Raw genomic sequence first — 23997 nt, forward strand, 5'->3', positions numbered from 1 at the left:
TAGATCTGTCATATGTTTCACAGAACTCAGGGAATCTTGTCAATGACTTCATGGATAATAATCAGAGTGGAATCAAATTCTTGAAGAAATGTGTCAATTGCATTACATGTGGTCATGTGAGTCTTTTTTGCAATCATATGCACTTAGACCATCATTTGTGCAGCTATGGATATAGCATGTGCACCATGGCAATGTTGTTAGCCTCTTTGAAAGAACTGCAGCCTCTTTTGGCAGAGCAAATGTGGCTATTGTTATGACAATCTGTGAAAACAGTGCACACAGAATGTTGAGCACTGGATCATACAGTGCTACAACAAAGGTGATGTTGTAGGTCATCAGTAACTTGTAACATGGGAGATTATGGTTTTCCATATAGGTGTGATAGACGTGGAGCTGGAGTATCAGAGCCAGAGGTGATAGCAAATTGTACCTCCGAAAATGTATCCCTTAGAGCTGGGCAGACTGTATAGAGGGCTGTGGTACAGAATGTCTTAACAGCACGAAGCCCTCTCTAGCCAACAACTTTTAATTATATAATTTTACTTTGGGGGTTTTAATATTTAAAAAACACAACTGTGCAATAAAAACTGTTCTGTTTGCTTTTTAAATAGCAGTGTCTCTTTTTATCAACAAGAAAATAAAAATAAACTTACTGGAAAATGATTTGCAATTCAAATCATTTCAGTCTCTTCCAAGTCTAGACTCATCACTCTCTGTCCCTCTCTCCATTTTCGGACTTCCCTTCCAAACTCTCTTCTCCATTTTCCTTTCCTTCCACAGGGTGCCACACACACACACACACACACACACACACACACACACACACACACAGCACATATGACAGTTCTTGATCTCTGCCCCTTAAGACCTCTTGACCCTCAAGACCAAGACCATCTGGTCTTCCAAACCAGGATCTTAGCCTGACTCCACAGCCATGCCCCCCATCTCTCCTGTTCAGCTTCACCCAAAGAGCCAGATAAAAGGTGACAGTTCTTATTTATGCTGTGCTCTATAGCTGGAAAAGTGCAAGGGCAATTTCTGGGTAAGGTAAGGGCAGGAAGGACCATTAGTTTAATTCTCGCCACGAATACTTCAACACTGCCACGCACTGGGATAGCCAGGCACAGGAGATATAGGAGTTAGTTGTGTAGACCTGTCTTCCCTCAGCCTTCCAAGGACATTGTTTGCAGTGACGCTTACAAAGTTGTTAAATCACTCACTGTGGTGAAACGGTCAGTTCTTCAGCTTTGTTAGAAGACGACAGCATCGCCTTTTTGGGGGTTTAATAGAAGGCAGAAAAACGATTTTGGGTCAGGAAGTCAAGGGAAGACACGTACCTTTCCTCTTGTTCGTGAGAGGTGAGCATTTATAAATACTGTCTCCTTGTGCTGGGACCACACCAATGCAGCAATAAAAGCTTTCAGCCTGAATACGTCTTGAGCGTGGTTTAAAGCGTGAAGACTGGGGCTCTTGGGAGACTCAGTTAGTTGAGCATCCCACTCTTGATCTGGGCTCAGGTCATGATCTCAGGGTTCCTGAGATGGAGCCCCGAGTTGGGCTCTGTGTGCGCTTACAAGCCAGAACTGCTTGGGACACTCTCTCATTCTCTCTCTCCACCCCTCCCTTTGCCCCTTGCCCACTCGCATGCATGTGCGCATTCTCTCTCTCTCCTCTGCCCCATTCAAAATAAATAAACTTGAAAAAAAAAAAAAAAAAAAGACTAAAGACTAACTCAACACTAACTACAAGTCCCGGGACTTCTATGCAGGTTCCTGACCACACCTTTTGAAGTGGGCGTGTCGCCCTTCGTGACTATCTGAAAAGCACAAAGGTGTAGCGGGGAAGAGAGGAGGAGGGGGAATGGAGAGGACAGGATTCGAACCGAGTCCTGGACAAAGGGTTCCAAGGCGGTGGGGGTAGAGAATGTAGTCCTGACACCTCCCAAGCTGGGCGCCTGGAGCCCTCATCCCCGCGGCGGCTCGGGCTCCCCCCCCCCGCCCCGCCCCGTCCTGGGTCACAAAGGCGGTTGCCAGGCGCCCGGTGGAGAAGAGAAGTGGCCCGGGAACAGCGGCCCCCACTCTGGAGCGTGCGGCCCCGCGGAGTTCAGCAGGTGAGCCCCTGGCCCGGATGGTGGGACCGGGCCCGGGCTCCCACCGCCACCTCCGCCTCGGCCAAAGCCGTCTGGCCCCCACCCCCGTTTAGGGACCCACAGGGGACAAGCCCCTTCTGCCTGCTGGGAAGGGGAGCCTCCCCCACTCCCGGCAGCTTCAGACTCTCCGGATCAGGATCGCAGTTCACAGTTCACGAAGATCTCAGCTGCACCTGGACGTTCACTTCCCCTTTCCCAGGTAGGGAAATCGAGGGACCTATTTCCTTGGAACGGGAAGAGCGTGTAAAGGGGAAGACTTTTGGCCAGGAGTACAAGGTGTTCCGTATCTGGGAGCTATTAAAGCAGCTTAAACAGACTTCCAAGGTTGAACCCCTACTGGAGTGGATGACGGTGATTTCAGGTGGTGGGAGTGGAGGAGTGAATCGTCTTGATTTAAACCTTGTGTGGAAGTGGTGTGATCTGGGTTCAGAAGCCCCCTCTCAACCCAGGTTGGTTCTGCCCAGCACTTAAGCTGGGCATTTGATAAAGCCTTTTACCTCCAGCCCTATCTGCTCTTAGGAGTGAAGGATTCAGGAAAAGGATCCTGGGATTAAGTAATCTTTTTTGGTCATATGCTGAGGAGTTGTTAACACCCTGCACATTCCACCTTGCCATGGTGTTGTACCAGTGCAGCCCTGATCTTCTATGTAGTGAGTGATGACATCAAGCATCAGAAGACTTTCACAGGATGTTTGTAATAGACAACTATCCCTTCAGTGTCAATTGCTCATCCTAAGGCAGTCCAGATATTTGAACACAGTACGTGAAGGAATGTACAAAGACAGGAAAAACAACAGTTGAAAGAAATCAACAAACCTCCTTTATGCTAAGCACTGTCAGGGAGAGGTCTTCTGATTTGAAATGTCACCAATAACTCTTTTGCTTTTATTTTATTCTTTTCTCCAAAAAGAGGTCCTAATATATGCATGTATGTATGTATGTATTTTTATTTCTTCTCGTTAACACACAGTGTAGTCTTGGTTTCAGGATTAGAATCTAGCGATTCATCATTTACATATAACACCCAGTGCTCATCCTAACAAGCGCCCATCACTCATTTTCCCCACCCCCAACAACCCTGTTTGTTCTCTATATTTAAGAGTCTCTTATGGTTTGCCTCCCTCTCTGTTTTTATCTTATTTTTCCTTCCCTTTCCTTATGATGTTCTGTTGTTTCTCAAATTCCACATGAGTGAAATCATGTGATATCTTTCTCTTCTTTTGCTTAGCATAATACCCTCCCTCCAGTTCCATCCACATTGTTACAAATGGCAAGATTTCATTCTTTTTCATTGCCAAATAGTATTCCATTGTATGTATGTGTGTATGCATATGCAAATCATACAGACACATGTATGCGTGTATATTATGCACATATATATGCATGTATCAATTCGTCAGTTGATGGACGTTTGGGCTCTTTCCATACTTTGGCTATTGTCAATAGTGCTGTTATAAACATTGGGGTGCATGTGCCCCGTTGAATCAGCATTTTGGTTTCCTTTGGATAAATTCCTAGTAGTGCAATTGCTGGGTCATAGGATAATTCTATTTTTAATTTAAAAAAAATAGTGAGGTACCTCCACAATGTTTTCCAGAGTGGCTGCACCAGTTTGCATCCCCACCAACAGTGCAAGAGGGTTCCCCTTTCTCCACATCCTCGCCAACACCTATTGTTTCCTAATTTTAACCACTCTGACCAGTGTGAGGTGATTTGTCATTGTGGTTTTGATTTGTATTTCCCTGATGATGAGTGATGTTGAGCACCTTTTCCTGTGTCTGTTGGCCATCTGGGTTTCTTCTTTGGAAATGTGTCTATTCATGTCGTGTGCCAATTTTTTCACTGGATTGTTCTTCAGGTGTTGAGTTTGGCAAGTTCTTTGTAGATTTTTGATACTAACCCTTTATGTCATTTGCAAGTATCTTCTATTCGTCAGTTCCCTTTTAGTTTTGTTGTTTCCTTTGCTGTGCAGCAGCTTTTTATCTTGATGAGGTCCCAATAGTTCATTTTTGCTTTTATTTCCCTTGCTTTCAGAGACCTGCAGCCGAGGTCAAAGAGGTTATTGCCTGTTTTCTCCTATAGAATTTTGATGGCTTCCTGTCACATTTAGGTCTTTCATCCATTTTGATTTTATTTTTGTGTATGGTATAAGAAAGTGGTTCAGTTTCATTGTTCTGCATGTTGCTATCCAGTTTTCCCAGCGCCATTTGCTAGATTTTTTTCCATTGGATACTTTTTCCTGCTTTGTTGAAGATTAGTTGGCCATATATTTGTGGGTCTATTTCTGGGTTCTCTCTTCTATTCCATTGATCTATGTCTGTTTTTGTGCCAATACCATACTGTCTTGATGATTACAGTTTTTTAAAATTTTTTTTTTAACATTTATTTATTTTTGAGACAGAGAGAGAGCATGAACAGGGGAGGGTCAGAGGAAGAGGGAGACATAGAATCTGAAACAGGCTCCAGGCTCTGAGCTGTCAGCACAGAGCCTGATGCGGGGCTCGAACCCACAGACCGCGAGATCATGACCTGAGCCGAAGTCAGACGCTTAACCGACTGAGCCACCCAGGCGCCCCGATGATTACAGCTTTGTAATGCAGGTTAAAGTTTGGGGTTGTGATGCCTCCAGCTTTGGTTTTCTTTTTCAACATTACTTTGGCTATTTGGGATCTTTTGTGATTCCATACAAATTTTAGGATTGTTTGTTCTAGCTCTGTGAGAATGCTGGTGCTGTTTTGGTTGGGATTGCATTGAATATATAGATTGCTTTGGGTAGTATTCACATTTTAACATTTGTTCTTCCAATCCATTATTTCCATTTCTTTGTGTCTTCAATTTCTTTCTTAAGCCTTCTATAGTTTTCAGCGTACAGACCTTTTTACCTCATTGGTTAGGTTTATTCCTAGGTATTTTGTGGTTTTTGATGCTACCGACAACTCTCTTTTAAAATTAACTTTACTGTCTTACAAACTATGGTGGAGGAGTCAACTTTTCACATTTCTTGGGCAATTACTAGATAGGATGGGATCAGATCTGCTGCTGTTACCTTTTGTGGGAGAAGAGAGAAGGGGCAGAGAAAAATACTTGACTGGAAAGAAAAGGGAACTGCTATGCCCCGTAACACAATACATAGGTGCTCAAAAATGTTAGCTTCTTAATTCAGTAAAACCTTTTATATATTGGCAATTTTAAAGCAGAATGATGGAAAATCCATTTTCTACTTGAATAAATTTTGAGTTAGCAACATCCTCCCAGCCCTTTCTTTTTCCTTTAAGGGGGGGAAATCACAATCTTTTTTTTTTTTAAATTTTTTTTTTTCAACGTTTATTTATTTTTGGGACAGAGAGAGACAGAGCATGAACAGGGGAGGGGCAGAGAGAGAGGGAGACACAGAATCGGAAACAGGCTCCGAGCCATCAGCCCAGAGCCCGACGCGGGGCTCGAACTCACAGACCGTGAGATCGTGACCTGGCTGAAGTCGGACGCTTAACCGACTGCGCCACCCAGGCGCCCCTAGGGGGGGAAATCACAATCTTAACCACTGGGTCTCCCATAACAAACCAAAGTCAAAAATAAAACACACCTAGAAGAATCAGAAAAATGTTTAAACATTTATTTAAAGACTGTCCTTTGGAAACCTTTTTTCCTTCTAGCCTGGTGTAATTCCTCTGAGGTGGTACATAAGTACCTCAGAGCTCTGAGAGAGCTGTTCCCTTATGTTAAAAAACAGGTTTTTAGGGTCAAGAGGAGACAGTCTCCATAATGAAGAATAGTGAAAACCTAAGTTCCTTAAAAGGGACACCATCAGAAGTTCTCAAATAGTAAGTGCATCCGAATACCCTGAAGGGTTTAAATGTAGATTGCAAGGCCCTACCCCCCGTTTCTAATGCTATGGGTCTAAGGTAGGGCCCAAGAATGTACATTTCTACATTCCTAGATGGTGCTGAAGCTGCTAGTGCCAGGATCATACTTTGAGAACCCCTGGTATAAATAAAGTACATGGGATTTAGAGTCACAAATATCTGGTAAGATATGGCCTTTCTGAGCTTCTGACCACTTCATCATGAAGTGCCAGCATCCTCTGCCACCTCAGAGGTGTAGATTCTGTCTTTAGCAGTTATAATGGTGAACCGGGGTATTCCATTTTGGACAAACCCATTTCCTCACCTGTAAAATAGGTTAAAACCTACCTTCAGAGGCCTGTGATAAGACTTAATAAAGTTTTAGTATACATAGTAGTTGCCAGATTCAATACTTGTGACCATCCACTACTGCACTTTATAGAATTACTAGTATCCTTAGCATCTATTGGAGTCTGTTAATGAGAACTACAGAATAAGTTAAAGTCAATAATGAAACAACTAAATGTGAATTTAAATGGCCATGCCCTTCCCAAAACCATGCTAGGGAAATTCCATGTTCTGATTCCTCTTCTTTAGGACTGTCAATGGCAGGATACCAGCTCTGGTCACCATGGACCCCACTGGACGAGAGCTTCCAATGGCTGCGGCACACAACACCTACATCTTCTTCAAAGCACCCTTTTAGGGCTTCCCCCTGCTTCCCACATACCCCTTCTGACCTTGAAGTGCAGCTGTGCTTTCAAGAGGTCACTCTAGTTCTAGACAGCCCATTCCTGGAGCCTGGGGTGAGTCCCAAGTTACCCTGCCACACATCAGAGCTCCAAACCATGAACAAGAAAGGGCTGGTCAGGAAGCCCCAGGCTGTCCGCCTCAGTGGAGTGGATTCCGTGTTTGGCAGGGTCATCACAGCTCAGCCACCAAAATGGACCGGAACCTTCAGAGTTTCAGACAAATCAGCCTTTTGCAAAATCATCACCCGGGAGCACCAGTGGCCCACTGGACTTAAGGAACCTCAGATTCAGATGACAGTGACCATGTGCAAACAGATGCTGCGCTCTATCCTCTTACTGTATGCAACATACAAGAAGTGCACTTTTGCCTTACAACACTCCAAGTAAAGGGTTCCCATCTGATTCCTGTTCCTTATACCATGCCCTTTTACTATGTGTCTGAAGTTTACAGAAACCTGTCTGTGTAAAGGAAACTGACATCACCCCAGCAATCTTGCTTTTCTGTCACGCAGTGACAATTCAGGAACCCCTTTATTTCCTTTCCCCTCCAAAGAAGGCCAGTGACCGGAGCAAGGGAGAACATTTCCACTGTAAAGCTGAACAACATTTAAAAGAGAGTCAAACTAGCGTTAACATGTACATGTGATAAAGAACCATTAAACCATATAAACCAATGAGCCTAGTGTGAACTCACTTCAACATCTAAGACGACATCATGTTCCCCAAAAATGAGTTGGGGAAACAAAGGGGTGTCAAGGAAGGAGATTACGGATTTCCACGTACATGAGGACGAAGGGATCAAAAATTTATAGATGGTTCAAGGATTAAAAAAAATAATAAAAAATAATCCCCCCCCCACCACCAAATCAACAACAAAAAACCCTAACAACCACATCCTAATGCCACTGGAGAGTACTAAAGTGGGTAGAAATATTAACAAATATTAAATAAATATTTATAGCCTGGCAAGAAAGAACTTGGAGGCAGCAATGAAACTGGGCTTTCTGGCGGAACACAAGAGAGCTCCCCATTTTAGCTGGTGTACTACTATTCTACTTCTAATAAACAACAAGTAATTTTGTAGCATTCTTGTAACTAGATTATAGGTATAACTCAGAATAATGTGGAAATAAAATAAACACATATACAAAGTCAACATGAGTTTGATGGTGCCTTTTCCCTCTTTATCTATAGGATGACCAGAGAATTTTTAAAAAGCAGCCAGAATTTTCCTTTTGACTTTCTTCGGGAATTGTCCAGAAATTTGTCACTCCTCCAAAAATATCACAAAGATTTTCTCATCTCAAGTAAAGATGGTCCTTAGAATAGGAAATATGTGATTTTAATTGGTAGAAGTGATGTGTTCACACCAATTTCCATTATTTCTCTGCATAAACCCCAACTGAATTCCATGTAATACTTGACTTATGAAGGAAATTCAGAAAGAGGAATGAGGTAGTTCAGGCAGAACTTAAAACAATTTATTTGTAAAACTGGTACAATCCTAAATTCTAAAAGTTTCAAAACTAGCTCCCAAAGCCCAGTATCTATTCCACAGCATAGCACTGCCACGTTTGCCCAAGACCGATAAGTAATGCTACAGTGGAATCATGAGCCAAGGTCTTTGATGATGATAGACAACCTATGAAATTCAAATTCGGCGGATTCAGCAAAGCCCACCACCCCAGTGACAAAACAGGATGCTTCCAGTAAGGAAGGCAGACAGATTTCAAACCCTAAACACAAAACAGGAAGAGGCTAGCAGACATGGGGAAGGGGCAGCAGTCTCTCTGTGGTCTAATCGGAGTCATCATCACTCTCATCACTATCTTGCTCCTTTTCTCCATCACTTACTTCATCTTCACCATCCTAAGGGGTAAAGGATAATTAGATATTTTAGGTCATCTGAATAACCCCATGAATTACAAGACTGCTCCCACAGGATTTACTGTACTGTATCATCATTAAAACCAATGACGGGTGTTAAAACATTCATCTGAAAAAGGAATTGAGGCTCCCCTGTTATTTTTCTATTGTGACCTCTTAAGCCAAGACTATGGAGGAAGGCCACTGGGATAGCAACCTATGACATTTTGCAACTGAACCAAATTCACAGGATTTTTACATAAGCCATGGTCCTCCACCTCTACTGCATGTGTGTGATATAGAACAAAGTAGGTACTCAATATAGAATGAAATGTTTGCTAACTTAAAAATTCTGGTGTAGGGGCTCTTGGATGGCTCAGTCGGTTGAGCGTCCGACTTTGGCTCAGGTCATCATCTCACTGTTCATGGATTCGGGCCCCACATCGGGCTCTGTGCTGACAGCTCAGAGCCTGGAGCCTGCTTCAGTTTCTGTGTCTCCCTCTCTCTCTGCCCTTCCCCTGCTCGCACTGTCTCTGTCTTTCCAAAAAAAATGAATAAACATAAAAAATAAAACAAAATAAAATAAAAATTCTAGTGTATCTTGGGACACTTGGGTGGCTCAGTCGGTTAAGCGTCCAACTTCAGCTCAAGTCATGATCCCGTGGTCTGCGAGTTCGAGCCCTGCATCGGGCTCTGTGCTGACAGCTCAGAGCCTGAAGCCTGCTTTGGATTCTGTGTCTCCCTCTCTTTGCCCCTCCCTCACTCATGCTCTGTTTCTGTCTCAAAAATAAACAAACATTAAAGAAAAATTGGGGGTGGGGGGGACCTGGTTGGCTCAGTCGGTTAAGCCCCCGACTTCAACTCAGGTCATGATCTCGTAGTTTGTGAGTTTGAGCCCTACATCCAGCTCTCTGCTCTCAACACAGAGCCTGCTTCAAATCTTGTCTTCCTCTCTCTCTCTCTCTTAAAAACAAAGATTAAGAAAAAAAAAATTTTTTTTAATTAAAATAATTCTGGTGTATCTCACCAGAGGAATTCAGCATAAAATTCTTTGGTCAGTAGAGGCACCTGAATGGCTCAGTCAGTTAAGCATCCGACTACTGCTCAGGTCATGATCTCACGGTTAGTGAGTTCAAGCCCCCAAGTTAGGCTCTGTGCTGACAGCTCAGAGCCTGAAGCCTGCTTCGGATTCTGTGTCTCCCTCTTTCTTTGCTCATCCCCTGCTCGCTCGCTCTCTCTCTCTCTCCTCTCTCAAAAATAAACTTAAAAAAAATTAAAATCTTTGGTTTCCAGTTTTAATCTGGGAGGCTTTAGGAGAAAGTACCAAACTAATAAGATACTGTTTCAAAAATTTTTTTTTTTTTTTTTTTAAATTTTTTTTTCAACGTTTATTTATTTTTGGGACAGAGAGAGACAGAGCATGAACGGGGGAGGGGCAGAGAGAGAGGGAGACACAGAATCGGAAACAGGCTCCAGGCTCCGAGCCATCAGCCCAGAGCCTGACGCGGGGCTCGAACTCCCGGACCGCGAGATCGTGACCTGGCTGAAGTCGGACGCTTAACCGACTGCGCCACCCAGGCGCCCCTGTTTCAAAAATTTTTTTATGAGAACAAGGTAGAGGTATACTATACAAATACAACAGAGGACCATGTAATAAAAGTATTTTTCATATTAAATGATCTTTCTGCATCAGCCTCAAATTGCATTATAGAGAGGCTTTACAGGAGGGGTTCTTAAATTTGAGCTTCTTGGTGTCTATAACCCACCTGAATTGTAACAAAATTCAATAAAAATATCCATTTTTCTTCAGCTTTCTGTAAAGTCCTGAAAATATCTGTAATAGCCCAGAAAAGAATAAGGACCCCTTCTCTTACTGTAGTCCTTAGTGACTGCAGCTTTTGATTCTGTGCTTTAGTTTCCACCAAATGCGTTCATGTTTCTATCTTATATATTCACAAAACATATTTAAATGGTTTAACTCATTCTTCTCAACACTCAGAGAACACCAGACTGCTTCTTTTTTCCTCTATAAAATGGTTTTTTCAACTCGACAACATATGCCACAACTTGAGAGAGTCTTTTGGCCCCCACAGAATTTCATATAAAAACAGAAGCTTTTCTGGAGGCAATGGTGAAGAACATAGAAGTCTTTGATTACAAACGTAAGCAGGGTGGGGTACCCGGCTGGCTTAGTCAGTGAGTTGCAACTTTTGATCTTGGGGTCATGAGTTCGAGAGCCCCATGTTGGGTGTAGAGATTACTAAAATAAATAAACTTAAAAAAAAACCACAAAACATAAGGGCGCTTGGGTGGCTCAGTCAGTTAAGCATCTGACTCTTGATTTCAGCTCAGGTCATTCTCACAATTGTGAGATCAAGCCCCACACTGAGCTCTACACTAAGTGTGGAGCCTGCTTGCACTCTTTCTCTCTCTTTCAAAAATGTATAAACATTGGGGTGACTGGGTGGTTCAGTCAGTTAAGCATCTGACTTTGGCTGATGTCATGATCTTGCAGTTCCTGAGATCAAGCCCCGCATTGGGCTCTACGCTGCTTCAGATCCTCTGTCTCCCCCTCTCTCTGCCCCTCCCCTGCTCCCACATGCACACTCGCTTTAAAAAATAAACATTAAAAATATATATAGAGGCACCTGGGTGGCTCACTCAGTTAACCATCCAACTCTTCTTTGGCTCAGGTCATGATTGCACAGTTCATGAGTTTGAGACTCACACCAGGCTCTGCGCTGACAGCAGAGAGTCTGCTTGGGATTCTCTCTCTTTCCCTCTCTCTCCCTCTCTCTCTCCCTTGCTCATGTTCTCTCTCAAAATAAATAAATAAACTTAAAAAAAATAAAATGACAGACAAAAAAAAAAGTAGTGCCGACTCACAAGGATTTAAGATAAAAAAAAAAAAAGCAAGTTCTATACTTTCTACTGACTTAAAAAAATACAACTGTCAACTGCACAGTCTGGGGCCTTATGCAGAGATACCTCTGTTGCTTTGCTCTTGGAGACCTGGGATGTTGTATTATCCTCACTCTCCTCGGCTGTGCTCTCCTGGGAATTCTGGGATAGTATCTCTTCACCCTAAATGCAGATGGGCCAAGAAAAATGGTGGGTTACAATAAACATATTTGGGGGCTCAAGGTGAGAAAGGCTTGGTTTGTAGATAACACAAGATATTCTAGCCATTCAAACATGGTCAAATACAGACACCAAACTGTGATCTAGTACCTAAAGAAGTGATAATCACACTCTGAGGTAAGTGTGGCTCCCATATAATATGTAGTTTTATAAGAAGTCTATTGTTGCATTCTAGTATCACACTAGATTTTACAAGGCCAGGACATACTGGTGACTCATTTAATGTTGAGTATCATTCTAAAATTTCCCAAATACCTTAAGGTATATGACCACCAACACACCAACTACAAATGGCCATGTAGAAGCTGAAACACCGCATACAAAGTGGTTTAAAGACATCAGCTTTTCATCATTTCTGTTTGGACTCAAATCCTGGCACCTCTCACTTACCGCTAAATGACTTTAGGTAAGCTACTTAACCTCTCTGAGCTTTACTCTTCTCAGGGAAACGACAGTATTGTTTTATTATAGTATTTTGTTTAATAGTATTGTGCAAGAGGCACCTGGGTGGCTCAGTTGGTTAAGTATCTGACTCTTGGTTATGGCTCCAGTCATGACCTCACGGTTTCTGAGTTTGAGCCCCGTACTGGGCTCTGCACTACCAGGGCGGAGCTTGTTAGGGGTTCTGTTTCCCTCTCATTCTGCCCCTCCCCTGCTCGTTCTTTATCTCTCTCTCAAAATAAATAAACTTAAAAAAAAAAAAAAAACCAGTACAGCGGAAATAACAGTACCTCATAAAGCACATGTGAAAAAAGGAAACTAATTCTCTGGGGTGCTATTCTTTTCATATATGAGATTATAAAACCCTGAGCTATTGTATATGTGAATGAGAAGGACTTGTACCCTATATGACAATTTCTGGGGCGCTGGGGTGGCTCAGTCCGTTAAGTGTCCAACTTTGGCTCAGGTCATGATCTTGCCATTCATGAGTTTGAGACCTGAGCTGTCGGCACAGAGCCTGGAGCCTGCTTCAGATTCTGTATCTCCCTCTGTCTCTGCCTCTTCCCCACTCACACACTCTGTCAGGTGAAAGACCTTAGAAATATTTACTTGTTAAAAATAGGCAGATAATAATTTCAGAAATAAGACAGACTGGTTAGGGAAAAAAAAAAACGAAAATAACTTTTTAAAAAAGTCTGTCCATATAAAAAAATGTTGTGAATCTACCCTCAGTAGATTCTCAACAGGAGCCCACTCTGGTTGAGGAGAGAGGTTTTACTGATCTGGTTCTTCTATCTCTGAGCCATTGTTATTATCAGTGGCATGTTTTGGTGCCTTTGCTGGCTATGATGAGGGGTGGAGCCCATGACTAAGACCATAAGACCATGACTAAGACCAATCTGCCCTAACTTTAAGAGCAAAATGGCCATAGCCTTAAGAGAAAACAGTCTTGAGAAAACAGGGCTCAGTTGACCTCTTTGACATACCTTCTGATGCTCTCACAAAGAACAGGAGTAGATTATCACTGGCATGCCTCTAGGCTTACCTGCAAGTCCCGGTTTTTGAGGTTGCCCAGCCAGAAAGCCTCCCTGCAATTGTTGAAGATGAGCATGGCTTTCACTCTGCAAACTAACAGCTCCAGCGTCTTTTTGAGCAAAGGCACGTGTTTGGTGAGTTTCATGTCCTGGTGAATCTGAATAGAAACCAATGCACCCAACTCACTTGGACTATCATTCTTTCACATTCCTACACAGAAACTTGTGAATTCCTGACATCGTGAACACTAAAAAATAGCACAGGTCCTCCCAGTACAGGCCAGAGACACATTTCTGTTAAACAGCCATCTCTAAAGAGAATGGCAGCTCTCCTTCAAGCTAAAAGAGCCTAGAAGACCTAACACCGACACCTTAGGTTCTTCTTCATAACCTCTTATTGACTAATTGTCAAGGAATTCACCTAAAATATTCTTGAATATGTATTATACTGATATTAAACAACAGAGTATCCCTTATAACTCCACTGTTCAGCACCTTCTAAAGTTAGAACGAAGTGAAGAAGTGAGCCACAGGAATTATTTGGTTTGCCTATGACTACAGAGCTCTGTGGTTCTGTATGCCTTCAGACAAAAAGTGACAATGGTTCAACTGTAGGCTTCAAGTGGAAAAATCCTCTAATGGTAAAATGTTCTCACAAGAGACAGATGTGTTCTTTGACAAGTTAGTAGAGCCTGAAAAGCTCTACAGATGGTTGCTTTTAGAACCACCTCTTGTCTCTAGCAGAAAATCATCACTTATATAATATTCCTCCCACCCAGAGTACTTTATAGCAGCAACACATCCACCAACATTCTCTATCTCTCACCAAAGAGAAGCTTCTACAGGAAACAGTGCTATGGAGTTTGAGTCAAACTTCAGAGCCAGAAACTTCCCTCTATGTGATTGCCCAATTTCAACTAGCAACTAAGGATCTGACCACTCTGAATTAAACTGTCTCTGGACACACACAGTCTCAAAAATAAAGACTCAAGAAGGGTAAAAAAGGATGAAGGAAGTGGAGCCCATGGATCTCTTGATCACACTGAGATTAAGCCAACAGGCAGGATGATGCAATGACTTGCTCTCCCCTCTTACCTTGGAATGCCCACACAGATGATGAAGCAGCCTTGTATCCAATTGGAAGGTTTCCAGTAAGCTCAGAACATCTTCCTACAACCAACAAAATTCATAAATACCATATTAAATGCTCTAATTTCATTCTAGATGCAACCAAGGGCTCCAAAGAGGATAAACCTTGCAGGTCCCAGCCTCGTATTGGTAATCATCTCAATTTGGCCCTCAAAGTGAGGACTAACTAGCTATCCTCCCCTTTCTCTTTCTAGGTTATAAGGAGGAACCAACCAAATACTGTGAGAGTGTCTTGCAAACTTGCTAAATATGTGTAAGGAATCATCCTTTGTTTTTATCCTTATTTCACTACTCTAACCCTGAATCTCACTTGGCCAAAAAAACTCTCCAGACTATCCATTACAACAGCAAAAAGTTTATGACACAATGAGCTGTTTACTACTATTACTATTATTATTATTATTATTATTATTATTATTATTATTATTATTATTGTTATTTCTGAGGGTAGACCTAGAGAAATGCAAAGGAATAAGCAAATGACACACTGATCCATGAGGTGCTGGGAATGCAGCAACACAATAAAATCAAGCTAAAAGGAACAACTACCCCCAGATCTGAAGTAAAAGTAGAAAGGTGGGTTTAAATCAGAGTGGGTCTGAGGAGTTTAGCCTACTTTGAAATATTTGGTCCAATATGGGCATCTTTGGTGATAGCTGAAGTGGACCAAAGGAGCCCCAGCAGAATGGTGGCCCAGATCCTAGGAATGGGACCACCCCCATTCCGAGCTCAGGAGTCACCATGGATGTATCTTCTGAGTAACTGTACACAGCACACCTTTCTTCTGTGTTCTCAGTTCTTACCCGGTGTTTTCTAAAACTGAAGTCTAGGAGTGGCATACACTGCTTCAGAAATGCTTCCACAAAGAGACGTCCATACTGAAGAAGAGAAGAGACACACTAGTGATGACCTCTGTTGAGGCCTTTCACCAGAACAGCCCCTGCCTGAGGTAGCATAGCATCACCCAGCCCAGGGGCTTTATCTTATTTTTGTATATAAAAAATAAGCAGGGAGGAATCCAAAAGGTTAATTTGGAGAATGTAAGTTTAATTCAAAAACTAAATGGGCCTGCTAACTAAGCCTCAGAGTTAGGCAAACTTACCTACCCTAGACACAGACAATGAGCAGAAGCCTTGATCCATGTAAGAATGAGAGCACAGAAAACAGAGGAGGACCGCATCTCCCTAAGGACCACTTACACCCAAAAGGAAAAAGGTATAGAGATGAGGAAGCACATAATCAACTGCCAAATTTAATGATCAGATAAACCACTCTCCCTACTCACCCATCTCCCACACCGGGCCAGGGCAGAGAGAGTAAAGAGGAAGAGAGGGACTAGAAGATAACAAGAATAAGGTGCTATTCACTTGGAAGGAACCATCAGGAGTCGGAAAGACACATTCTCCCAATAACATTCCCTAGCTCCTGACCCGTCATCAAATCTAAGGCTAATATGGGCTCTCCCCTTGGGAGAGGAGTTCAGTGGTTATCAGGATACCAGCTTCCACATTCATGAGGCCAGCCATGGGCTTTAAAAAGAGCAATCACCCACTCCTCCTTCCTCCCTGTTGCCTGGGAAGGAATGGCAGGAGTGACTTTTGTTCTTAAAGTCGGCCGCCCTGAATCCACTCCTGCTAGTTCTAAGACTCAAACCAAAAATTTTCAAACTCATAGCAAAATTAGCTTCTCTAGTCATCCAACTAGTATGGGAAAACATATCCATTGTCTTTTCTAGACTACCACCTGTTAGCACAGATTCTGAAAATTCTGGCTTGTGGACAAAGTATTAAGCAACTCCTTTCTGCTGAGGCCATCTCTAGAGATCCACAGGAACCATAAATACTAACGAAGGCCAGGTCATTTTCTCACCTTCAAACATACATGCAGAACAGGACGACTATCAAACACCTGGAGACACAAAAGACAAGAAACCAAAGCTGAGGTCTGCTCCTTTGAGCACCCCCAGCCTCTTCCCCATTGTGCAAATCACAGCTCTGGGCGGTGTAGAGAATTCTAAAATGAAAAAGGCATGTCAATAGTTAATTACAAAACAGAAATTAAAGTAATCACCATCACTGAAATTCAAAAAAAAGGAAGAGGGAAGCAAAGAAGAGTAAGAAATTTACTCTAACTCAGGGATATTAACTCAGGGATATTAAGATGGCATTGTAGAGGTCCAAACCTTGAAGTGAAGCCTTAAGACAGATGGACTGAGAGGCAGAAAGGCGAGAGAATGACATTCTGAGCTGGGAGAATACCCTAGCAAAATCATGGAGTTGGTGAGAGTACACATTGTGTTTGAGGGATAAAGAAGGCATTCAGGATTGGAAAAGGGAGCTAGTGGAAATGTACTCAGATCACAGAGGACCCAAGACAAGGTGAGATCTGTTTAATAGTACTGTGGCACAGACAGAGAAAGAGGAAGGAAGAGAAGGAAAAAGACATTGCCTTTTCAGAGAAGAAGGGGTTATCCAGGATGGGTAGAGGGATAAGGGAAGACAGGGAAGAACAAACCCCAAGGAAGGGTGGGGAAAGGAGCAGGAAGGTCCATTTTGGAAGCCAGGACCCTTGTTGGTTTCTATAGTTAGCTGGTGAGGTGGGTCAAGGAGCCTCCACATTCACCTTTATTAGGTTGATGAGGATACTGAAGTCTCGAACAGCCATGTTCCAGTAGAGGAGCTTCTCTTCATGAATCTGGGGGTAATCAAATACATAGGCACTTCTGAATCAGCCAAGTACTTCTATTATTGTATTCCCACTAACATATGGGTCTTGGATTACAAAGCTATTCAGAGATTAATTTAAGCCAATTATTCTCTCAGAGATCTTACCAGTGCACCCACAAGATGGCTCTGAGGCCCGCATACATATAACACTAAGGTACCTCAGAGAGAGTTTCTAAAAAGAAAACTCCTCTTCAGTAACATCTAAATAGGAAAAAGCCTCTGTAACACACCTGCTGGTGTTCAGATCCCTGTGGCTTCTCTGATACCTATGCTGTCAGCAGTCTAGCTCAGCTCTGGTTAGCGGACTGCCAAGGCCCAGCGTGACAGCATCTTAAACAGGCCTGTTCACCTCATACCAGCTCACAAGCAGCAAGCTGCCAGGCATGGGACCAAAGACATTTTTTCCAGGGCTATGGCTTATGGAGAAGCCTGAGCATTCCCTTGGGTAGTAGCCAGGGAATACAGAACCCAATCCTCTCTCAAACTGACAGGAAAGAAATTAAACCAAGAGTTCTTTGAAAAAGAATCCTGGATCTCTGTAACTCAAAGGAAGTAGCTTAGAAGAAAACCTGGACCCCAGAAATAGAAGACACAGAAGCTTCCTAGTTAGTCAGGTCTACTTCTTGTGCTGGGAGTATGTGACCCACCTGTTGCGAGTCTGCTGCTGTGCCAGCCTGAAGACCTTTCACTGTCTTCTCTAGTTCAGCCATCATCACTCGGAAGAAAATGACAAAGGTGTGCCTAAAAGGGGAAAATATGCACACCCACACAAGGATGACTAGTTAGATAGAACTTCCTAGGAAGAAGCCAAGGAACCAAAAATCATTTCCTTCTCCACCTCTTTGAATTTCCTTTCACTAGGGTCCACTGTAAAAGGATGGGGGTGGGGGTTGAAAGGATTAAAAAAGGAGTCCAAGAAGATGGCCTGTGAAACAATGGAATTAACTTTATGAAGGGAAACGGTGTAGTGGCATGGAAAGAGCCATGAAGTGGTGGTAAAAAGATCTGAATTCAAGTTCCTAGTTCCATAATTACTGCATGTTTAAGTCTGAGTAAGTTCCCTCTCTAACGCTCATTTTCCTCATCAGTACAACAGGGATAATGATACCTACTCACAGAATCGATGCAAGGATTAAATGACATAAAGAATGTGAAAGTGATTTATAAACTTTGTATGAGACAAAAAACCCACTGAGATGTACACATGATTGGATACTATAATCACTTTATCCTAAAGGTGGTTAAAATATTAGTCTCACTTTTAAAGGATGAAAGTACTAACAAGACACATTTGGTGACTAAATATTTATTGTCTTTGAAGACTCTACTGAAAATTCATTCGTCACTAAGGTCCTTTCACATGGGTTGATTGAGAACCCCTTGGAAAGAATGCACAGTATACGTTCTATGTGTTGAATGAATTACTGTACCTACCATCTGTAACAGAATTAGATGAAGGGTAAGGTAGTTATTTGGAAACCACATACATTGGACAATGTGATTCTAACTTAGGGAAAGAACTGGAAGAGAGAACTCCTTTACCTGGTTAGGGTGGGGAATGTGGAGGAAGATCCATCTTTAGGAGAACTGATCAGTTCTGGGACACCAACCCCAGCAATCTCCTCTATGGCCTTCAGAACACTGTCTGTATGCTCCAGGTAGATGCTGCATTGAGAGCAACAGGAGTATGAACACGTTACAGAATTCCTAAATCAAGATTTCCTTCTTGAGATATTACCAGCTATTTAGCTTTACAATAACTACTAGCATTTATCCTTTAAAAAAAATTTTTTTTAATATTTATTTTTGAGAGAGACAGAATATGATTGGGGGAGGGGCAGAGAGAGAGAAGACAGAATCTGAAGCAGGCTCCACGCTCAGAGCTCTCAGCACAGTGCCTGACATGAGGCTTGAACCCACGAACTGTTGAGATCATGACCTAAGCCAAAGTGGGACACTTAACCGAGCCACCCAGGCACCCCTAGCATTTATTCTTAATAAGATGAAAATTCCAGACAATTGTCAGGAGGTAAAGGAAATGATGTTTTAATTGGAAATACAGTTAGACACTTTGGAAGTGATGGATGAGTCTTGGATATAGTAGGCAATACATAACGACGTAACTCTGGGGACGCCAGGGTGGCTCGATTGGTTAAGTGTCCAACTCTTGACTGTGTCTCAGGTCATGATTTCGCAGTTTGTGAGATTGAGCTCTGCATCCACCTCCCTGTTGACAGTGTAGAGTCTGCTTGGGATTCTCTCTCTCTGCCTCTCCCCTACTCATGCACTCTTTCTCTCTCTCAAAATAAATAAATAAACTTAAAAAAAAATTACAAAACTCTGGTTAACAAGGCACAATACAACTACACACGCCTCCATTTTCTCCTCTATAATTTAATAATAAGGAACTAGCTGACAATATAAAACAGAACTAGAGGATCTTACAATCCACATATTCCAAATTGTTAATTATTTTATTTTTCAAGTATAATCAACATATGTCACATTAGTTTCAGCTGTATGATACAATTATCCAACTTTTTGTTAATTTCAAACCTACTTCATGGTTTCCAAGTTCCCCCTAACCACAGTAATTCCTCAGTCTTTGACCAGGCAAGAGATCCCAACAGTGACAAAATGGACTATTTGGCTCATGTAAAGAAACCGAGGCTCTCACCTGAGCAAAGTATGGAGCTGCTCAGTAGAGATGCTGCTCTTCTCTTTCTCCCCACTTGGCCATACCCGACAGAGGAACTGTTTGGCTAATGAAGCTGTTGGAGAAACAAGACAAACGCATTTCACGCATGGAAAATTGACCAAACTCTTGTTTTCCAGTCTTTTGGGGGGTGATTAATGATCAAAAGGATTATTATTATCTTTACTTTTGAGAGAGAGAGAGAGAGAGATCGTGAGCAGGGGGAGCAGCAGAGAGGGAGGGGGATAGAGGATCAGAAAGGGACTCTATGCTGACAGCAGAGAGACCCATGCGGGGCTCGATTTCATGAACTGTGAGATCATGACCTGAGCCAAAGTCATACACTTAACCAACTGAGACACACAGGCACCCCAAAAGGATTATTATTATTTTTTTATATTTACTATGAAGTTCCTAGTCTAACAGACAATTTGAAAAAAGCTGCCATGGGTTCCTGCTCCAGTGGTCCTTCTACCAGAAATAAACCTAAGACTCAACATGTTCCGCCCTCTTACCCTGTCCTGACACACACAAACATAAACTGAATAGACACACACTGCTGAGCAGTAGGAAAACCAATCTTGTTCCTCCTGGGCAGACCAATAAGCCATGGCAACCTCAGATTCACACCAAACGCTTCCCTTGAAATTAACAGAAAGTAATAAAAGGTTTGTTTTGCATTTTCTTCTGGTGTTCTGTCTGTACTGCCAATTAGGATGTATAAATCAATGAGTTGCATTCTAAGAGCTATGACCAAAGATAAAGATTAGGAATGGGGCTCAGCTTTTCTTTAAACTTAATCTTGATTTGTTCTCTTTCTCCCACCCATTTTATTTACCTTGTAGTTTGTATCTCTTTTTGTCAAATATCTCAGATGATTTACCAAAAAAAAAAAAAGACATGAATAAACAGAAGGCAAACAGAAAATTACCTAGCCAACTGAACTAACCCAATCAGACTAAGCAATGTCAGCAGAGATCAATCACAGTTCCTTGATATAGCAAGAGGGCACACCCACAGTTATGGGGGGGATTTACATGTAAAACGTACAAGTTCCTAAGAAGCACTAAGTTTACAAACTTGAATTATTAATCCTATTCATGGAAAAAAAAAAAATGATGATCTGAGTCCATCACCAATTTTTTCTTTGTTCTTAGTAGCTGTAGATTTCTCCAAAATGACCATCAAAAGTCTGATGAGATAAAGAGCACACTGGAAACTGGGAATGCTGTGAGAGAAATTCTGCAAGTAATTGAAGCTCTGGCTGTAAAGGAGACAACAAAACAAAAAAGATACCACAAATATTACAGATATGTCTAAATTCATGAGTTGTTCAAGTCCACTTATGTATTTAATAGTCTAATCATTTTCAGGTGCTTTTGTGGCCATCACCTTTCAGGACCCTGATAGGGAACTGTAACCTTGTATGAAGAAAGCCAGGGCAGAATAGAGCCCAGTGGATGGAGTGCTGGCCTTGAAGAGTCACATACACCAGAGACCCAAATAGGAGTCTACGCCATGCTTGTATGAACAACCCTAGACAAATTATTTGCTCTTTAAGGCCTAGGGCAACACAATGAGAATAAGGCTTAAATTCTACGTTTATAGGGACAAGAGAAAGGAAATTATAAGGCAGAGAAAGCAGAACTTTTAAATAAGCGTGCCATATATGGTCAGTTTTCATTGTACTGAAATAATGGGAGATAGGGAGTCACAATTAATTCAAATTAATTCAAAATTGTAGTTGAAATAAAACTACAGTCAACTCTCTGATTGACTATGGAAAGGAAGTCAAACAAATTTAAAAGCACTATATTTAAAACAAAGTAAGGTCTTGCCTGATAGGGATGATAAATAATGACTGCAGACCCAAAGACAGCATAGAGTAGGTTAGAGAAACACCAAATTACTCGGGGAGAAGCTGGGATAGGATGCTGGGAGCCATGCTTCTTAGATCTCACCTCCTTCCTCCACTGCCTGCCCTCAGCCTAGGCTTCTCTTCTTCCAAGATGGAGAGAAGATCAGTGGTAATTACTGCTACCTAACTACCCTACCGTACTAAAAGACAGAGTAGGTTCCTGGATAATCAAGAGTTCACTACAGATTACTAGTGTTTTCAAGATCATTACCTGAAAAGGCAAACTTTGGGGATGAAGGATGAACAAAGATTTAGTAGGACTGTTCAACAGTTTCTAATGTTTCAGGGTTTATCTGAATACATACGTGACGAAGCTCATATAACTGAGGAAAAGCAGCTGAAAACATCAATTTCTCTCACGACTACTGGGAGACACCCAAGTGGTTTCCAAAAAATCTTGCTAATCTTGTTCTAGGAGTTTCTTGGGACAACACTCTGTAATATGTAGTCTGACCCACCTGAGCAATTCCTCCAAGGCCTGGTCAGGTTCTCCTTGCTTCAGTCGGTTAGTAAGGACCTCAAGGGCTGAGTACAGTAAATGAACACAATGAGGCTGGAAAAATCCATTCCTAAGGGAAAGTCAAGGTAAGACGGTTGAGCTTAGTTTTAGGAAGATTGCTTGGACAGCATTTGAGAATCCTGGCTTCCAGGCTATACCATCAACAAGTTAATGGAGAAAATGGAGAACTAGAGCACTGAAAGTACCCAGGTGACCAATTCAGTCACAGCTCTGAACCTCATATTACAAATTAAAGTGCACCTCAAACAGTCTTGCCTTAAAGACCCAACAGTCCTCCTAGGTTTTTTTCTTTTTAAAAACTTTTTTAGTAATTATTTTTGAAAGAGAGACACAGCATGAGCAGGGGAGGGGAAGAGAGAAAGGGAGACACAGAATCTGAAGTAGGCTCCCGGCTCTCAACTGTCAGCACAGAGCCTGACGCTGGGCTCAAACCCACGAAATGCAACATCATGACCTGAACAGAAGTTGGAGACTGAGCCACCCAGGTGCCCCCTTCATTTTCAAGAAAAAAAAAAAAAAAAAAAGCTCTCCTTCATACCTTACACTTTAGAGAAAGTCTCACCCTTCCCCCCCAGAAAAACCAGGAATAACTTGGTCAACTGTTAAATCAGTATCAAATCCACAGAAGTGCTCAATAAAAAACTTACTCCTTGGGGCGCCTGGATGGCTCAGTCATTAAGTATCTGACTTTGGCTCAGGTCATAATATCACAGTTTGAGTGAGCTCAAGCCCTACTTTGGGTGAACATGAGCCACACACTTCAGGTAAAATCACGAATGCCACTTTGGGTGAGCCCCGCTTTTCTTTTCTTTTCTTTCCTTTCTTTCTTTCTTTCTCTCTCTCTCTCTTTCTTTCTCTCTCTCTCTCCCCCTCCCTCCCCCCCCCCCCACCTCTCCTGGGATTCTCTCTCTCCCTGCCCCTCACTGACCTGTGCCCTCTTTATCAAAAAACAAAAACAAAAACAATTACTCCTTCTTCTAGAAGTCTTGACAATTCTATCTTCAGATTATCTCCTACTGTCCCTTCCTTCCCAAGCCTAGGCCATCCTCTAAAGCAGGCCCTTACCATCATCACATATGTAGATCAGACACCTTTTGATTGATCTTTCTGCATCCCTTTCCAATCTGTCTTGCACACTGCTGCCAAAAGGATTTTTCTAAAACAGCGATTTCATTATATCCTTGCTCTGATCATTAAAACCAAAATTGCTTCTCTGTACAACATCCAAATTCTTCTGACCTTTAAGACCCAGCACGATCTGAACCCCTAGATCTTCTACTCCTCTAGGAACATCTCCACATCACCAGTGGTAGTCCTTCTGTCTTGCAACAAATGTATTCTGAGGGCCTATCATAGGTCAAGTTTTGGGGGGGTAACAGCTTATTGAGATAGACCTGACATCCAATAAACTGCATGTATGTAAAATGTTGATCAGTTTGCTCAGGTGACATATATAAACCCATGAAACCAACACTACAATGAAAATAATGAACAGGGCACCTGGGTGGCTCAGTCGGTTGAGCGTCCGACTCTTGAATTTGGCTCAGGTCGTGATCCCAGGATTATGGGATCGAGGCCTGTATTAGGCTCCATGCTGAGTGTAGAACCTGCTTGAGATTCTCTCTCTGCCCCTTCCCCAACTCATGTCGTCTCTTAAAAAAAAGGAGGGGGGGAAACATATCCATTACCCCCAGGAGTTTACTTATATTCCTTTGAAATCCATCCTTGACTCCATCCTCCCACCCAGTAATAGGCAACCACTGA

General features: G+C 42.3%; 2 protein-coding genes across 7 annotated transcripts in view; one reads left to right on the forward strand and one right to left on the reverse strand.

The window, feature by feature from the left end:
* The first annotated feature begins 2015 nt into the window (after positions 1 to 2015).
* FANCD2OS (FANCD2 opposite strand) lies at positions 2016 to 7899 on the forward strand. 6 transcript variants are annotated; one of them, XM_086697456.1, is made up of 2 exons: positions 2016 to 2110; positions 6589 to 7899. In XM_086697456.1, the coding sequence occupies exon 2, from the start codon at positions 6597 to 6599 to the stop codon at positions 7128 to 7130; it is 534 nt and encodes a 177-aa protein (XP_086553582.1). In that variant the 5' UTR covers positions 2016 to 2110; positions 6589 to 6596; the 3' UTR covers positions 7131 to 7899. The 6 variants fall into 6 exon arrangements, with proteins under 6 accessions (XP_086553582.1, XP_086553583.1, XP_086553578.1 ...); XM_086697457.1 differs by lacking the exon at positions 2016 to 2110 and adding an exon at positions 2117 to 2348; XM_086697452.1 differs by lacking the exon at positions 2016 to 2110 and adding an exon at positions 2355 to 2598.
* A 303-nt stretch (positions 7900 to 8202) lies between these two features.
* Positions 8203 to 23997, reverse strand: part of FANCD2 (FA complementation group D2) — a 64048-nt gene continuing 48253 nt past the window's right edge. Inside the window, exons 33-44 of the mRNA XM_086697458.1 lie at positions 22172 to 22282; positions 20932 to 21059; positions 19778 to 19871; positions 18643 to 18765; positions 17748 to 17841; positions 16997 to 17068; positions 16244 to 16282; positions 15178 to 15252; positions 14321 to 14395; positions 13237 to 13383; positions 11598 to 11693; positions 8203 to 8612 (exon numbers count right to left, since the gene is read on the reverse strand). Of these exons, the coding sequence (XP_086553584.1) occupies positions 8541 to 8612; positions 11598 to 11693; positions 13237 to 13383; positions 14321 to 14395; positions 15178 to 15252; positions 16244 to 16282; positions 16997 to 17068; positions 17748 to 17841; positions 18643 to 18765; positions 19778 to 19871; positions 20932 to 21059; positions 22172 to 22282 (1126 nt within the window). The 3' untranslated portion in view covers positions 8203 to 8540. The remainder of the gene's footprint in view (positions 8613 to 11597; positions 11694 to 13236; positions 13384 to 14320; positions 14396 to 15177; positions 15253 to 16243; positions 16283 to 16996; positions 17069 to 17747; positions 17842 to 18642; positions 18766 to 19777; positions 19872 to 20931; positions 21060 to 22171; positions 22283 to 23997) is intronic.

This window comes from Puma concolor, chromosome A2, assembly GCF_028749965.1.
Source record: "Puma concolor isolate L17-30 chromosome A2, mPumCon1.1.hap2, whole genome shotgun sequence".
Taxonomy (NCBI): Eukaryota; Metazoa; Chordata; class Mammalia; order Carnivora; family Felidae; genus Puma; species Puma concolor.